Source organism: Acanthochromis polyacanthus, chromosome 4 (genome assembly GCF_021347895.1).
Source record: "Acanthochromis polyacanthus isolate Apoly-LR-REF ecotype Palm Island chromosome 4, KAUST_Apoly_ChrSc, whole genome shotgun sequence".
NCBI lineage: Eukaryota > Metazoa > Chordata > Actinopteri > Pomacentridae > Acanthochromis > Acanthochromis polyacanthus.
Window position 1 is genome coordinate 15,699,753 of NC_067116.1, and position 16,072 is coordinate 15,715,824.

Genomic DNA, 16,072 nt, shown 5'->3' on the forward strand with positions numbered 1-16,072 from the left:
AATATTGACCCTAGTCTGCACTAGATTGCAGGTGGCCTGTATATAGAATCAGAATCAGAAAGCCTTTATTGCCAAGTGAGTACACACAAGGAATTTGACTTGGTGTATAGAGAGCAGTACTCAGCAACAACAGCAGACAGTAAAAGAATAAATAAACAAATCTAAATAAGAAATGCTACATGTATAAGAAGTACTGTATAAAAATAAGTGTAAACAAAGTACTGTGTAAAAAAAAGACATACATTTGTTTAAACCAGGGTAATAAATTAGAAAATTGTTTGAATTACAATATTGTACAGAAAGATATTGCACGTGAGGTTGAATAATGGATATGAAATGGATATTGTACTGGTAGTGACATGAGTCCTTAATGATTTTCTGGTTTATTGTTCATGAAGGATATGGCCTGAAGAATGAAGGTGCTCCAATGTCGGGATGCTTAGTGCTCAGAGTCCTGAAGCGCCAGCCGGAGGACAGCAGGCCAAAGGGGTGGTGTCCGAGGTGGGAGGGGTTTGAGAGGATTTTTCCTGCCCTTTTCCTCATCCTGGAGGAGTACCAGTCCTGGAAGGTGGGAAGCAGGGCACCGATGATTCTCTCAGCAGTCTTGATTGTCTCTTGCAGTCTCCTCGCACCTGATTTGGTGGCAGAATCAAGAATCTTTATTGTCATTGTGTTTCCACACAGCAAAATTGTGAGTGGTGACTCCCAGCTATATATAAAAAATAGAAAAAGGCACATTATGTACAAATACAATAAAAATACTGAAAAGATATAAATATTTAAACAGTCTTAGTGCACATGAGCAGTAGGGTGAGTGTAAAGTGCAGTCCAGTGCAAGACTCAGTTCTTTATTGCATATAGTGAGTCTGTTGTGTGTGCAGGGGGGAAATGGACTGGACAGCTCTTGGATAAAAACTATTTTTGAGTCTGGAGGTCAGAGCTTTTATGTACCGAACCTGACAGTGATTATGGAGCACAGGACTGATTCAGTTACTGCTGAGTAGAAACAGATCAGCAGCTCCTGTGGCAGGTTGAACTTCCTCAGCTGGCGGAGGAAGTACAGCCTCCTGTTTTCTTGCTGTGGGTCTCCCATTTCAAGTCCTGGGAGATGGCTGTGCCAGGAACCTAAACAATGACTCCACAGCAGTCACAGTGCTGTTTAGGATGATGGTGGTGGTGGGTAGGGGAGGGGACACATGCTCATCTCCACTGTTTCGTGTGTTGAGCTCCAGATTGTTGTGACTGCTCCAGACAGCCAGCTGCTCCACCTCTTCTCTTATCTGTAGGCAGCCTCATCACAGCAGCAGTGGTATCGTCTGCGAACTTCAGGAGCTTCACAGAGTGGTGTGAGGTGCTGCAGTCATTTGTGTACAGTGGGAAGAGCAGTGGGGAGAGAACACATCCCTGGGGGCGCCGGTGCTGATGATGCTGGATGTGAAACTCAACCTCACAAACTGCTGTCTGTCTGTCTGTCTGTCAGGAAGCTGAAGATCCAGTGACAGGTGGGGGGTGGGACAGACAGCTGGGTGAGTTTGGGCAGGAGGAGATCTGGGAGGATCATGTTGAACACCGAGATGAAGTCCACGAACAGAACCCTTGCGTGGGTCCCCAGTCTGTCGTGGTGTTGCAGTATGTAATGCAGCCCCGTGTTGACTGCATCATCCACAGACCTGTTTGCTCAATAGACAAACTGTAAGGGGTCCAGCAGGGGCCCAGTAATGTCCTTCAGGTGGGCCAACACCAGTCTGTCAAAGAACCTCATGACCACAGATGTCAGAGTGAAAGGGCTGTAGTCATTCAGTCTTGTGATCTTGGGTTTCTTGGGGACTGGGATGATGGTGGAGCGTTTGAAGGGGGAAGGAACCTCGCACTGCTCCAGCGATCTGTTGAAGATCTGAGTGAAGACATGTGACAGTTGGTCTGCACAGGCTTTCAGGCAGGCAGGTGAGACTCGGTCTGGGCCTGCTGCCTTTCTGGTCTTCTGTTTCCTGAAGAGCCAGCAGACATTTTCTTCGCAGATCTTGATTGTAGGTTGAGGGTCACAAGGTAGGGGGTGCAGGGCTGTAGGTGTTGATGGCTGTGTAGGAGGATGGTTGGTGTGGGTGTGGGGTGTGAAGTCCTTTTCGTACCTGCAGTAGAACTGGTTCAGGTCATCAGCCAGTTGTCTCCCCACAGAGGTGGAGGGTGGAGGCTTGTAGTTAGTCATGTTCTTCAGGTGTTTCCACACCAATGCAGGGTCATTTTCTGAAAGGTGTCTTTCCAGCTTCTGAGAGTAACTCCTCTTAGCAACTCTGATCTCCCTTGTCAGTCTGTTTCTGGCCTGGTTGAACAACACTTTATTATCGGCTCATCTCAGCTAGCTTGGAACTTCAGCCGAGAAGGTACGGAAAATAGTGCCTGGTACTAGGCACTAGTCCTGATGGAAACTGTCACAAACAAAGATGAGCCGAGCCGTGTCATGCCAAGTAGGTGCTTAGCGAAATGCGCCATTTTACCCCACTTCTGTAGGCCTCTTCTTTGGCCTGACTGAGGCGTTCCAATTTTGCTGAGCTGTAGTTACAATTCACTTTAGAATATTGCAAGCAAATTATGCTCTTTAGCTTTTAAATTTTAGGTATTGTGGTATAAATTAAATGACTGTGTATGCGATTCAACCTTAACACCATGACTTGATTGAAAATTTGGAAAGTATTTTTTCAAGGAAAAATGGTAAACACTTCTGGTCCCAATTTCTCTGTCTGTCTTTCTCTCTGTCTCTCTGTCTGTCTGTCTGTCTGTCTGTCTGTCTATTGAGTGACCTGAGTAACATCCGAATGCTGCTTCAGTGGAGATACAACAAAATCTAACCTTTTGCACAAAGAAGTTAACGTGGAAAGCGAAACACATTCTTCTAAAAACAGTGCAGAATTTGAAATATTTCTAAACTCTAATTTTAGATTACTTCCAGGTTAATTTAAAAAAATCTAAATGTTTGATTTCGTTTCAGACATTTGGAGTTTACATTTTCTATTAAAGGTATGAGTGTATTTTCATCTGTAATAATCCATCTAAGCCACTAGAGGGAACTATTCTATTACAATGAAGTCAATTATCTCCAGTGTTTTTATCATGTGGGTCATTTCAGTAAACATGGGATGTTCTGTGAACTTTCTGTACATGCTGCGGAACTAAGTCAGAGTACAGTTAGAGTGTGTCTCTTAGTGATTGCTCTGTAAAGCCAGTTGATCACTTGAAGCAGCATGAATGAAAAACACTTGCTGATTTAAATGATGAAAAGTAGAGATTCTTGAATAAAGCAAGGGGTACATTTAAAAGTCTTAGATAACTGATCATTTTAATAATGTTGGTGGAGCTGTAAAAAAGCACCCACATAAAAGACACCATAGACAAACTCACCTATTGAGGTTTTATTAATACTTTTCATATTAATAATTGAATTCTTAAATGGTGTGGGAACCTGTAAGATGGAGTTTCATGCATGTGTTTTAGACCTAAGATCAAAGGTGAGTTGTGTCACTTTGTTGAGCCATTCTTGACTTTGAAATTTTGGATTTTTAAACTATTATTTGTGAGAATTCAAGAATAAATTTCAAGAAACAAATTTTTTCATGGCCAATTACTTTCTTGATTATTCAGTCAGTTGTTTGGGCAGCAAAATATCAGAAAAAATGTGAAAATAATTGATTGGTGTTTCTCAGAGTCCTCGAATTTCTTGCTTCATTCTCAGAGATATTTAGTTTACTGTCAAAGAGGAGGAAACAAACAAGAAAATGCTCATGTTTCAGAAGGTGGAATTTGAGATTTTTTTCATGATTCTTACTAAACTTAAGACAAAACAACTTATTAGCTACATTTATCAAAGCACTTGTTAAATTATTTATTAGCTGACAACTAATCATTAATCTTTTACACCTCTTACAAATGTGACAATGCAAAGTAAAAACAGAATGACATAAAATGATCAAAAGTAACTCTACTAAACTAAAATATCAAGTATTTATTTTATTTTTTTTTCACTGTGTGTCAGTTTTCTGGTTTTATCCAAACTAATAAACTAAACTTACAGAATATATATGGGAACATTTTTTGTATTAACTGAACCGAATTGCTGGAAGAAAAAAAGATTATTTTTGAAAAAAAAAGTTCTGTTTATTATTCTTTTTGTCTGTCATTCTAATTATATTTTCTTGTATGAGCTGATACTTTATGTTTAAAATCACAACTGATGATATTTTTTGATTGTTTTCAATTTATTTTGTGCTTCTGGCTCTTGAATCAGAAAAAGAAATATTGCCTGTGGTTCTTCTCTGATTTTTATCTAATCCATAGACTAAAACTAAAGGACAGCATCTATTTACATTTATTGTATGAACTGAAACGAGTTGGCAGAACTATAGTATGATCCCTGTTTTAATTCTATTGCTTTCTTCCTATTATTATTCCCTGTATATTTTCTTGCTTTATAACTTCATTGTCCAAAATCCCAGCTGATCATTTCTTTTTCAGAGATTTTTAAAATTAATTTTGTGCTTGCCTCTCTATGGCCACTAAAACCCCCAGTATTTGCAGGGCCTCTGTGGTCCAGGGCCCCTGCTCGGGGCGGCCCTGCTGCTTCAGGAGGAGGAGGAGTGTGTGTTTGTCGGCAGACAGTCAGGACTCAGGACCGGAGTCCCAGCGGCAGTTTAGGAGAGTCTGAGCGGGGAAAACTGCGTCGAATACGGGAGAAGTCAGAAGGGGGAATCCGCAATGAGTTGGGGAACGGAGCTCTGGGTATGTTTAAACTCTTCTAAGTGCGCTTGTGAGCAACTGTCGGGCTCGTTTGCTTTGTGTCTTGTCACGGTCACCACGGCGACTTTTGGGAAACGGAGTGGAAGGAAGGTGCCGTGTTACCTTTTAGCTTTGTGTGGAGAGCGGCTAACGCTGCCGCTAGCTGGCCGGCTGCGCTAAAGCTAAAGCTAATCCGCGGTGCACCTTAACGGCTGTGACAGCGGCGGAACAATAGGCTGCAGACACACGGGCGCGACGGGCGGCCCGGGGCGGGGGTCGGGCCGCCTCCTTCGCCCGGTCACTTGCCAACTTTATCAACATACGTGCTTCTAAATGGATATTCTTTGTTTGTGTGGCAAGTTGTGAAGTTGTGTCTTTACGGTTTGTGCGTGTGTGTGTGTCACACCCAGTTTGTGGCAGGGACTCCGGGGTGGAGGGAGACCACCGTCCCGCTCCGTCTCCTCCAAATTAACCTCAACTTAACAGCCGCTTCCGCCACACACTCTCTGACAAAACGTGTCTCTTTGTTGCCAGTTATGCCGTCTTTTGTCTTAACTTGCATGTTTGTAGAAGGGACACATGCTGGTATCAACAGAATCAGCCTGTATGATGTTATAATACACCTCATACCGTTTGTCCTGCCTTTGCACTGCAACTATGAATGGCTAAACAGCAGTAATATTAGATTTTATTAGGTATGACTGTCTAAACATGAGCTGCAGTTGATAGCAGAATGGCAAATTATCTCATTTTGCACCATCCCCCTGTATTAAATTTGAATTGTTTATTACAGCAGTTATTTCTTGCGGTGGATATTATTTTAATTTCGCATGATGGTGGGCTCCAGTCTGTATTTTTGGGGTGTTGGCCATCACAAGCTGTGTAACCAGCGAGGCAACCAGCAGCATCCCCCTCCCTCTGTGTGTGTGTGTGTGTGTGTGTGTGTGTGTGTGTGTGTGTGTGTGTGTGTGTGTGTGTGTGTGTGTGTGTGTGTGTGTGTGTGTGTGTGTGTGTGTGTGTGTGTGTGTGTGTGTACTTTGCCTCCCTGAGATGATACTCCTCCGGCTGACCTCGGTGGCTATTATCTGCAGTTTAAAATATGCTAATTTTTTGCTTGCTCAGCTCTCAGATGTGACGCGACCACGCTGCTGCACACAAAGGGATAACTGTTTGCTTGTGTCACATTCAAAAGCATTGAGAAATCGAGCACACATGGACACAGATATGATTTGTCAGGATTTTTTTGTACTCCCATTTCCCATTCATGTATTCCATTCAGCTTTTTGTCCTGCATTTCTTTTCTGTTAACTGAGTACAAAGAAGTATTAATAACATAAAGGTCAGCGATGCCTGTTGTTATTCCCAGCTAGGGAGATGGAGATAGACTGGTTAGTGAAAAGGTTTAATACTGGGGAGAAATTTACTGACAGCCCAGTTTTGAGCCCCTATAATAAAGGTGTGAATGACAGTTAACCATTTTTGGGTAGTAAAGTTATCATTTTGCACAAAACGCATAGTAATCCAGCAATATCTGACATCCAAGAAGCTGAAACAAGCAGGTATTTCTTCAAAAACGACATAAAGGTACAAAATTGGCTTTAACTAACTGGCAACCGTTTAAAGAACACATTAGTAGAGCTGATGGATGGATGGATGAAATGAGGAATAATCACCTCTGAAAATTAGATGCAAGTAATTTCCCGTTTGATAGCTAACTGTTATTTTAAAGTGTGTATTGCTTGGTGAGTATTTGGTTCACTTTTGCAAAGTGGCCAACCCATGTGCAATGAATCATGACAAAATGACAACTCATCATTATCTCAACTACCAGGGCACTAGATCATCAGTAAATCCACAATGAATAATTACAACCCCCCTACAAGTAGAATTCTGAGTACATTTCTACCTCAAAGTTTCTATTGACTGTCAGTATACTTTTATTAAGGTTTACAAATGCCCTTTAGTTTTTACTGAAGCAAGATTTATGTTTTAATCACGCAGTTCTCTGTTCATGTTGTTTATATGTCAAGCTAAATGTCATAGACAGGCTTTTTTAAAAGGGGGTTTCATGCAGTAGTTCGTGTCCTGTCGTAACCTCTCGAAGAAGCCAAGAAAACACTCCAAAAGGCTTTAGGACAGGGGAGCAGAAATGGGAAAAACCTTGGGAAATACATGATTCCAGAAAACATTTTTAACAGGTAGTGGAAATATTAAACATCACAGCTGTATTAAATCCCAACAGCAGGTTTTGAGTCAAGTCTTACGCCTAACGCATATTTCTGTAAAAGAAAATACTGAAGTAAAAATGACATTGTGATATTCCATGGGTTTGCGCTCATGTCTGCATTGTTTTTTCGCAGAGCTGTAGTTAAGCAAAACACATCTGATCTGCTGAGTGTAGACGGTGGCTAACAGATTGTTATAATCCCCCGAGTCCGCTGATGGGATTAATGTGTTGGCTGTCTGATGTCAGATTAGGGATTATCGTCCGCAAGATAACATGTAAAACTGTTCATTAGCTGTTGTGTTTCACAGCTGACTGCCCATCAGTGTACTTTGTTTTCAGTTTAATTGCCTTACAATAATCCCAATTTACCTTGGCTCTTTATTTTAAATGAAAAAATAGTAGGGATTACGGATGTTGGCTAAATATAGTCCTCTAGTATACAGACAATGGCTGTATTAAATCAGATATACCAGATCAGCTAACACTTGTTTTAATTAGTTCTTGATTTTTTTTTTTAGTGTTCATTTGGCCATCACAGTTCCCCAGAACTCAAAATGAACAGTCCAAAATGTAGTTATATTTGTTTTACTATATCACTCGACAAAGAAATGCAACTAATTTTGGTGTTTGAGATGCTGTGACCAGATAGATTTTGCTGCTTTTGCATGACAGTGTGTCAACAGTTTGCTGTTCTTTTGACCAGCTAAATTAGTGCTTCCCATTTTTCAAAAAATGTGACCCTGTTAATTGAAGCATACAGGAAATATTGGGGAAGTGTGAAGCAATGAATAAATTTTTTGTAGCAGAAATACACTACCGTTGAAAAGTGTGGGGTCACCCGGGCAACTTCATGTTTTCCATGAAAACTCACACTTTTATTCATGTGCTAACAACACTGCACAAGGGTTTTCGAATCATCAAGTAGCCTTTCAGCACCTAACGCAGTGTAGCATTAAAACACATGAGTAATGGTTGCTGGAAATGTTCCTCTGTACCCCTATGGAGATATTCCATTAAAAATCAGCTGTTTCCAGCTACAGTAGTCATTAACTACATTAATAATGTCTAGACTGTATTTATGATTTATTTAATGTTATCTTCATTGGGAAAAAAAAATGCTTTTCTTTCAAAAATAAGGACATTTGTGAGTGACCCCAAATTTTTGAACAGTAGTGTATCTTTTTTTCCCCTGTTTTCCTATATTTTTGATCATTGTGATCCCTCATATAATTCTTGTGTCATTGGAGCATCCTGATCCCATTCTCGGACCAGCAGACTAATCGTTCTACTTATCCGGTTGTCAGTGTCATCTCTACATTCCATCAGTATTTTTCATTTATTTTTTTACGGACAGCATTAAATAAATAAACATTTCAGAGCAAGCAGAATGCTCAGTGTATCCTGGTGCTTGTGCTCTGCGTTTTGGCTCAAACCCAGCTCTTTGAGACATTACAAAGCAAGTGAGGAACATCCTATTACCGCGCTGGCTTCCTGCCCTCCGACACACACATGTAGAGTAGGAAGTGTTTGTCTGAATTAAAGCTCTGTCTGCGTTTGGTGTGTGCGTTAGTGCCAGGATGCTGCCATGCTGTGTTCTGGTCTGTCTGGGTGAGGTGAGCTGGAGGCCAGCAGAGTGGAGCAGCCAAGTCTGACTGAAGGACAAGAGGCTGACAGGCGGTCGTTTCTACTCGTTGGCCAAACTGAAAGACGAGGATAAGGGGATAGAGAGTGTAAAGGTGGAGAAAAAAGGATGGGCTTTAAATGGCTGGCTAGACTTATGATTTGACTTTGAAGGCTGTCAGCTGTTAAATGGAAAGACTTCCAGTTGTGGAAACTCGGATTCAGAGCAGTGAGCAGGTTTTTATCCTCTGATCAAAGGCTCACAGGAGTTTGTTTTTCTTTCCTTCATGTGTTTTGTGGATTTGCCAAAGGCTCAGTACTGTGTTCCTTTAGGTGTCCCATGGAAGGCGTTGCTGGAGTACAGGGCACGAGGGTTATGTGTAAATCATTTCATACTGTCACCAAGAGGATTGCTTGTATTCGTGGCATCAGGTGGTGTTCAGACTTATCCATGGGTGCTTGTTATCCCCCACTCGTGTTGGTGATATTCATATAGACTGTAGCCTGCAGTATATCAAACTCTAGAGTGTTCCCATTTTACTGTCAGTAGGGGAGCATCTCTTCTGCCTTCAGGTAGAATTATCTTCTTTTATGGAATGATTTACATGACGATTCGACGACATATTGAGCATCAAAGATACATTTGCAAGGAATTTGACAGCAACAGAAAAGTAGCAATACAGCCATGAATTTATCAAGCTAAAATGACAACTTTCACTGGTTTTAAATTCTCAAGAACATGCTTTATTCATTGCAAATGCAAACTGTTGGTCAGTTGAAAAACTCTACAGTGCAACAGCAAACAATTTATTCTGCCATTTTTTGCTAATCATCACATAGAAGGTCGTCAGTCTGGTGCATTCACACATACACAGTAAGTAGTTGACAGTATGTGGCCTCTCATAAATCTGTAGTTCTGGAGTGTGTGCAGATGTACTCTGTGATATTCATTATTATGTATCAGTGGTGTATGGAGTAGTTCATTTGCAGTTGCACAGTTACTTTCCTGAGTACACAATAGAATTCTTTTTTGAAGGTTGTGGAGACTGTTCAAAGTTTTAATTCCACCACAACATCCAAGCCCTCAGGTTAGATTTTCTGGACATTTTGTTCAAAGTTTCTTTGTGTTGTGGATTTTTCAACAATGATGTCTTTCCGATTCTGCTGGAATCAAGATGGTCACTGTTGGCCCTGGCCTGGCTGTTGCCTCAGCTCCAGCAGAGGATGTTTGCACAGAGTTTCCCCTGCAGTGTACCTAGGTGTTTTTTGAGACAAAGCCAGGTCTCACATACAATGAGAATCAGCTGTCTGTGCTGCAACCTACTGAAGGCTTTGGCCTTGGAAGTTGAAGCTTTAGTCTGAATGACACTGGATTTTTTATCTATAAATAGTTAGGTGTAAGAGGTGTGTTTTTTTTTTTTAATGTTGCCTTTTACATTGATGACAGTGGAGATACACAGGACATATGGGGAAAGAGCAGAGAGAAGACACATAGCAAAGGTCCAGCCAGCTGAGAACTTTTAGCCCACTCAGACATTGAATTACCCAGAGAATATTTTGATTATACAAATAATGATAGTGAATAAACACAAGATGAATTCCTAAACAAACAGTCTTGATATGGATTCCTTACATTTTTATATTGTGACCTACATAAACAGGGCTCCAGACTGCGACTAAATGGTCGCATTTTGCGACCAAAATTTGAGCGAGTGCGAGTAAATTTTTCATCTACTTGCGTACGTGCGACCAGTAAATTTGCCGATTTTAAAAAAAAAAAAAAAAAAATTACTATTGAATATTTCTTGTGGCTTACAAACTTCTGCTATACACTTCAGCCCAGTAGACAGTAATGCGCAAATGAGCTGGTTTAACCCACATTAACTCCAAAAGAAGAAGCAAGGAGACGAACACCAAAGAAGAAGAAAGTAGGCTAATGTGTGTGAGAGTGGGGGATGAATGACGGGGAAGCTTCTGATGTTTCAGAAAGCCTTTATTTATGTTTAGCTAAGCCCCTCCCACAAATGGCTACTGTCCAATCCTACCTTAGCAACTGTAACTAGGCACGAGAGGTCTGTCAAGCTTTCAGCAGAAGACAATATGCCGAAGCGGTGTGCGTATGGTACTTGCAAGTCAGACACTCGTTATCCGCAAAGCTTGGAGGGTGGTGTTGATTTTTTTGCATTCCCCAAGCCAAAGACACAAGAAGAAAGGTGCCGCATGTGGATTAAGCAGTGCGGGAGACCGCATGATCAGCTGAATCCCTCCAAAATCAATAAGAACACCTACGTCTGTTCTAAGGTAAGTTGCTAGCTAACATTAGCTAACCGTAGCTGTGTGTGTTAGGTCAGATAACATTAGCAAAGAAAGACGTCTGAATGGAAGGACAGAAACCTCCCGTGGAGCAGAAGGGCAAAAGTATGCAACATAGGGCTCATTGTACAGTACCTCATCTTCCTAAATATGATCCTACCTGCTTCCTTTGTAGCAGTAATCTACAGGTCTCCGCCTACGCTCACGTCTGGCTTTGGCGACAACAACAGATGAGATCGGTACTGCATTAATGTTGTAACCCCTTGGCTTGTGCCACTGTTCTGGCAAACTTGTGCAAGATATTGCTGGGCTTTGCTGTGCCTTAATGAGATCAAGTGTATAGATCAGCCCCACTATATGTGAGCAATTTCCTGGCGCGCTGTAAACAAACACAAATTTAGCTTAGCAAGAAATGGGCAGACTCATGATAATGACAGTTGACATAACATTAATGTAAATGTATATAATACATATCGGCTTACCTTGCTGTACAAGAACATTGCTGTTCTTGTATATGATTATTTTTGACGTGAAGTGACAATACATGGGGTGTTTGGCGCTTACACTGAGATCTGTGCGCTTTTCCCTCTATTTTAATGTCCTCTTCATTTGCACTCCGCCAACATTTAATTTGGTGAATGTAGTTCTCAAAAGCATATTGGAGACCCTTCTTTCTGCTTCTCTCTAATATCGCTGTAGAATATGTCCAGAAATTTGCACATATCTCCTGAGAAATATCACTCACCAATACTGCTAAAAACTCCATATTTCATGCTAGGAGGGAAAGCTTGACAGGCGTAGCAACAGTAACCAAGGGGGGTGGGGCTTAGCGAAGGGTCAATTTCATCTTTTTGTCCTTCAGTCCTTTCTTCAGGAAACACCATAAGAGTTTGTCCCCATTCCAGCTATCTGCTTCTAAGTTGCTAAACAGCAACAGCGTGGAACCATTTTCTTTCATCCCTATGTGAATTTTCAGACTTTTTGGCAGCGTCTTTGTCATGTCAAGAAACCTCTTCTTAGAGAAACACTTCCTGTGCCGCTGAAATGGTCACAAAAAAAAGCCTGTAGCATTAAAAATACGCCTTCAAAATAAAAGCCTAAAGGGAATGGTTATTTTAACACTAGCAAAACAAAGGCTTGCTGAAATTGATGAACTGATCAACAGACCTTTATAAGAGTAATTTACACGTGATTCGGTATAAATACATAACGTGCACACGCATAACACATGCCTGTACTCAGCACAAGGTCTTTTTTATGACAGATTTCATTCATCGGAAATTATACGTCAACCAATCAGCCTTGGTGGAGTACTGTGCTCTCCGAGTGCTTTTTTTGTTATGTTGTGTCAAGTGCTGCACAATAAAATGTGAATTGAAAACATAGTTTCTGCATATATTGTGCAAGTATTTATACAGTGAAACTGAGAGTAAATGTGAATATTTACGTGGCAAGTCAATTTTGGTGTGCGCCCCTAAATTTTCTGCTTGCGCTCCTAAAATTTTAAGTTAGGGGCCACTGTGCTCCTCGGAAAAAAAATTAGTCTGGAGCCCTGATAAATACTGAGCTGGACATTTTACAGTGTAGAAATCCACATGATAGTACTAGCCCATAGATTAGCTTGGTTGAATAGTCGCTCTTGTGAAAATTTCCTCTGGGTGTTCATTGAGTCCTGCTTGATGGCTTTTACACCTTCCGGTTTGGTTTTGGTCAGATCTTCACAGCTCATTGTCTTCTTTCCCACTTTACCCATGGTCCTTGTTCTTATTTAGTTGTAAAAAAGAGACTTGTTTGGTCATGAAAATGGTAATTACCGATCCTGCAAGTATATAGGAATTAGCTGGTAGTGATAATGGCTATGGAGACCCTGCCATCTCTGAACTTATCCCTCTGCTGTAGATATGACTTCACTTTTAGGATGTGTGATGCATTTGGGCTGCTCTGTGATGCCTGCCTGTGTGGAGTAACCACCACGCAAATATCAAACCTTCATTTGTTGTGTCTTTTCATTAGCTTGTAGATCTGAGACCATGAAAGCTGCGATGAAAGGCCTTCTGTTGTTTAGTAGGGCAGTAGTTTGATTCTTCACAGGTCACAGCGGGTGTGAATGAAGTCATGTTGAAGCTGAGGGCACTGGCCTGGACACGACAAGCTGTTACACCCTATCTAGCCAAGCCTGTCAACACATTGTGTGTTGGTCGGTATGTTTGTGTGTGCGAGTGAGACAAGTTGCTTTCTGCCCTGGATATGTGAGAATAAGGCCCTCATTGCTTTGCGTGTGTGGGTGGATGTCTTTCCTAATTAACAAAATTGTGCAAACACACTTCTCCTGGAGACAGAGGAAGATGAAGGTGGAGAAGAATGAAGGAGGTGTGAGAGAAGAAAGCCTATAAAGAGAAAGAAAGAGAGGAGGTTTAATGACAGGAGAGGAGGGAGATATTTTCATAGGGCGGTAGGAGGTGAACTGATAAATGCAGATGGACTGAGAGACAAGTAAAATCTGCAGGCATAATGGATCAGATGAAACTTTAATAATCCCAGTGGGGTAATTGGCAGTAACAGGATCCATCAAGAATGAATGAGTGTCAGTCAGAGCAGAGCAAAGTGAGTTTAGATAAACAAATTCAAACATAAATAACGTGGGCAAGAAGACAACAGACAGTAACTACTGTACCTACTATTATTTTGTCATTTTTTTTATTGTTATGCAGATGCAGATGCATCCGTGTTCATTTAGGTATTTTATTTATTGGGTGAAATTGGCTGGTGAGGTGGCATGACTCAACAGATGTCTGTCAAAGTTATTTTCTGAAGCTTTGATTTAGGACATTAATGAAGTTATAATGGATTTATGTGTTTACATGAATAATATCAGATGTTGATGTGTTTTTTCAATACGGAATTTAGTATTTAGAATTGTAGAAATTCAGCAATGTAAGCACCAACTATCAAACAACTAATTTGACCCAGCTGTCTAAATTTTAAGACGCTCCATAATTTTAGTTGATCAATTGTTAGTTGATTAGACAGTCTTTAAACACACAGTAGCATTCCTTTGAAAAAAAACAGCTCCGTCATACATTTGAATGTGACCCTCATGGACTAAGGAGTGGTGCCAACAAAGGCTGTTGGCAGAAAATGTAATGTTGTTCTACAAAACAGCTGTGCAGTGCACATTTATGGTAAATTACTGGTGAATGTGAAAGACATGTTTCAACGTTTTATCTTGCATTATTAAAATTATTGCTGTCAGAGTTTAAGATGCTCTCTGATCTGATAGCATCTGATAATTCTTCAAACATTAATCTGAACGGCTTAGACTGCACTTAATTTTTGCATTGCTACCTAAAAAACAAATCCTCACAAATGCAGTTCTTTTCAGGGCTATATTGGCTTGTACAGCACAAACTGTGCCTGAATGACTGGTGTCCTTTTAGTTTTATTGCAGCTGTTAAAATGTGACAGGTTACGTGGAGTTTGGTAACTTCCTCATAGAACTCACATAACTCTATACAAGTTCAACCGGAGCAGAGCTCAGTTTGTGAATACTGAAAACACCCAGCAGAGGTGAAGGAGAGCTCAAAAAACTACTCTCTGGTTGTCAGTTAGTAACCAGTGTATATATATATATATATATATATATATATATATATATATATATTTTTTTTTTTTTTTTTGATGGGAAGTAATTGTAGTGCACCCCACAGCTCAGTTGTAACTTTTCAAATGCTTTTGTGTAGTAGTGATATTTAATCTGTGTATGAAAGCTGTTATCAACATCACAAATGGTAAAGGTAGGCAGTTACAAATGAGGCAGCGATCTACCAAAAGGAAGACATGAATTATAGAATGACAGTCTACCAGACCTAATTCACTCTGGAAGTACTAACACACACACACACACACACACACACACACACACACACACACACACACACACACACACACACACACACACACACACACACACACACACACACACACATATGTTTGTACTTCTATCTTAGTGAGGACATCCATAGGCGTAATGCATTTCCTAGAGCCTTACCCTAACCTTAATTATCACAACTGATTGCCTAAACTTAATCCTTACCCTAACCCTAACCAAACCTCAATTCATACCTGTTCTCTAAAAACAAGTCTTCACCCTCAAACATGGCTGTTTCAAAGTGAGGACCGGCCAAAATGTCCTCACTTTGTAAAAATGTCCTCACTTTGAGAGTTAAATGCAGAAAATGGTCCTCACCATGTAGCAAGTACAAGAACACACACACACACACACACACACACACACACACACACACACACACACACACACACACACACACACACACACAGCGTTCTTCCTCTTGGCGTTTTTACAGCATTGGTCCCCGCTGCCTCTCTCGTCCCTCCCTCTCTTCCTTCCTCTTATCTTCCTGTTGTCTCCCTGTGGATGCAATCACAGCTGCATCCATTCAGCCAGCTGTTTGGCAGTCGAGCTCCTCTTGGATTCAAACACCATCCACACCTGTACGCCTTTCAGATCGGTGCAGTGACCCAGGATGAACCTGTTTGCTGTCTCTTTGAACGAGTCAATGCGTGTTATCTATCCTTGCTTTGTCTGGGTTCACTGTTCGTATGAATACTGCTTTTCTTTGGTATCAAAGGATATGTTTAACTTTAGGATTGCTGTTACAGTTTGTATTTATAATAGTACCTGGAAGGTTAGTTTTGATAATAATTCTTCTCAAAACGCTGTATCGATTTTGAGAACTAGTGAATGAATTTGGCTCGTTGTATACAACATATTTTAAACTTTTTCCTCAATTGCGTTCCCTCCTGCCAGTCGTAAAGATAACATATTATTAATATTCAGAATTTTGGTCTATTGTTGCAACATCAGTGCTTGTTATATTTTTTTTTTCCAGGAAGCTAAATGTGAATCACAGCAGACAGAAACGGTTCCAGCTCTCTCAGAGTCAGGACTTGTCTGGATGCAGGGCTTTGGTCAGAGCTGCAGCTGCGTTTAGTGTTGTGTTGTTTTCCAGGAGTCAGACTGTCTGTCATCTGTTTATTAGTCAGTTACTTTATTAGCCAGTGGATAAAAATGCAGGGTTTAGGACACGTGGAAAATTGGAAGATGTCTGGAATTTTTTCTGGTAA

At 40.8% G+C, this 16,072-nt stretch overlaps 1 protein-coding gene across 4 annotated transcripts in view; it reads left to right on the forward strand.

Annotated features, from left to right (window-relative positions):
- Nucleotides 1–4,562: 4,562 nt before the first annotated feature.
- Nucleotides 4,563–16,072, forward strand: part of fnbp1l (formin binding protein 1-like) — a 67,567-nt gene continuing 56,057 nt past the window's right edge. Inside the window, exon 1 of one of the 4 annotated variants that reach the window (XM_022197929.2) lies at nucleotides 4,563–4,770. In XM_022197929.2, coding sequence (XP_022053621.2) covers nucleotides 4,747–4,770 — 24 coding nt within the window. In that variant the 5' untranslated portion in view covers nucleotides 4,563–4,746. The remainder of the gene's footprint in view (nucleotides 4,771–16,072) is intronic. The other 3 variants (XM_051947451.1, XM_022197927.2, XM_022197928.2) reach the window with 3 other exon arrangements.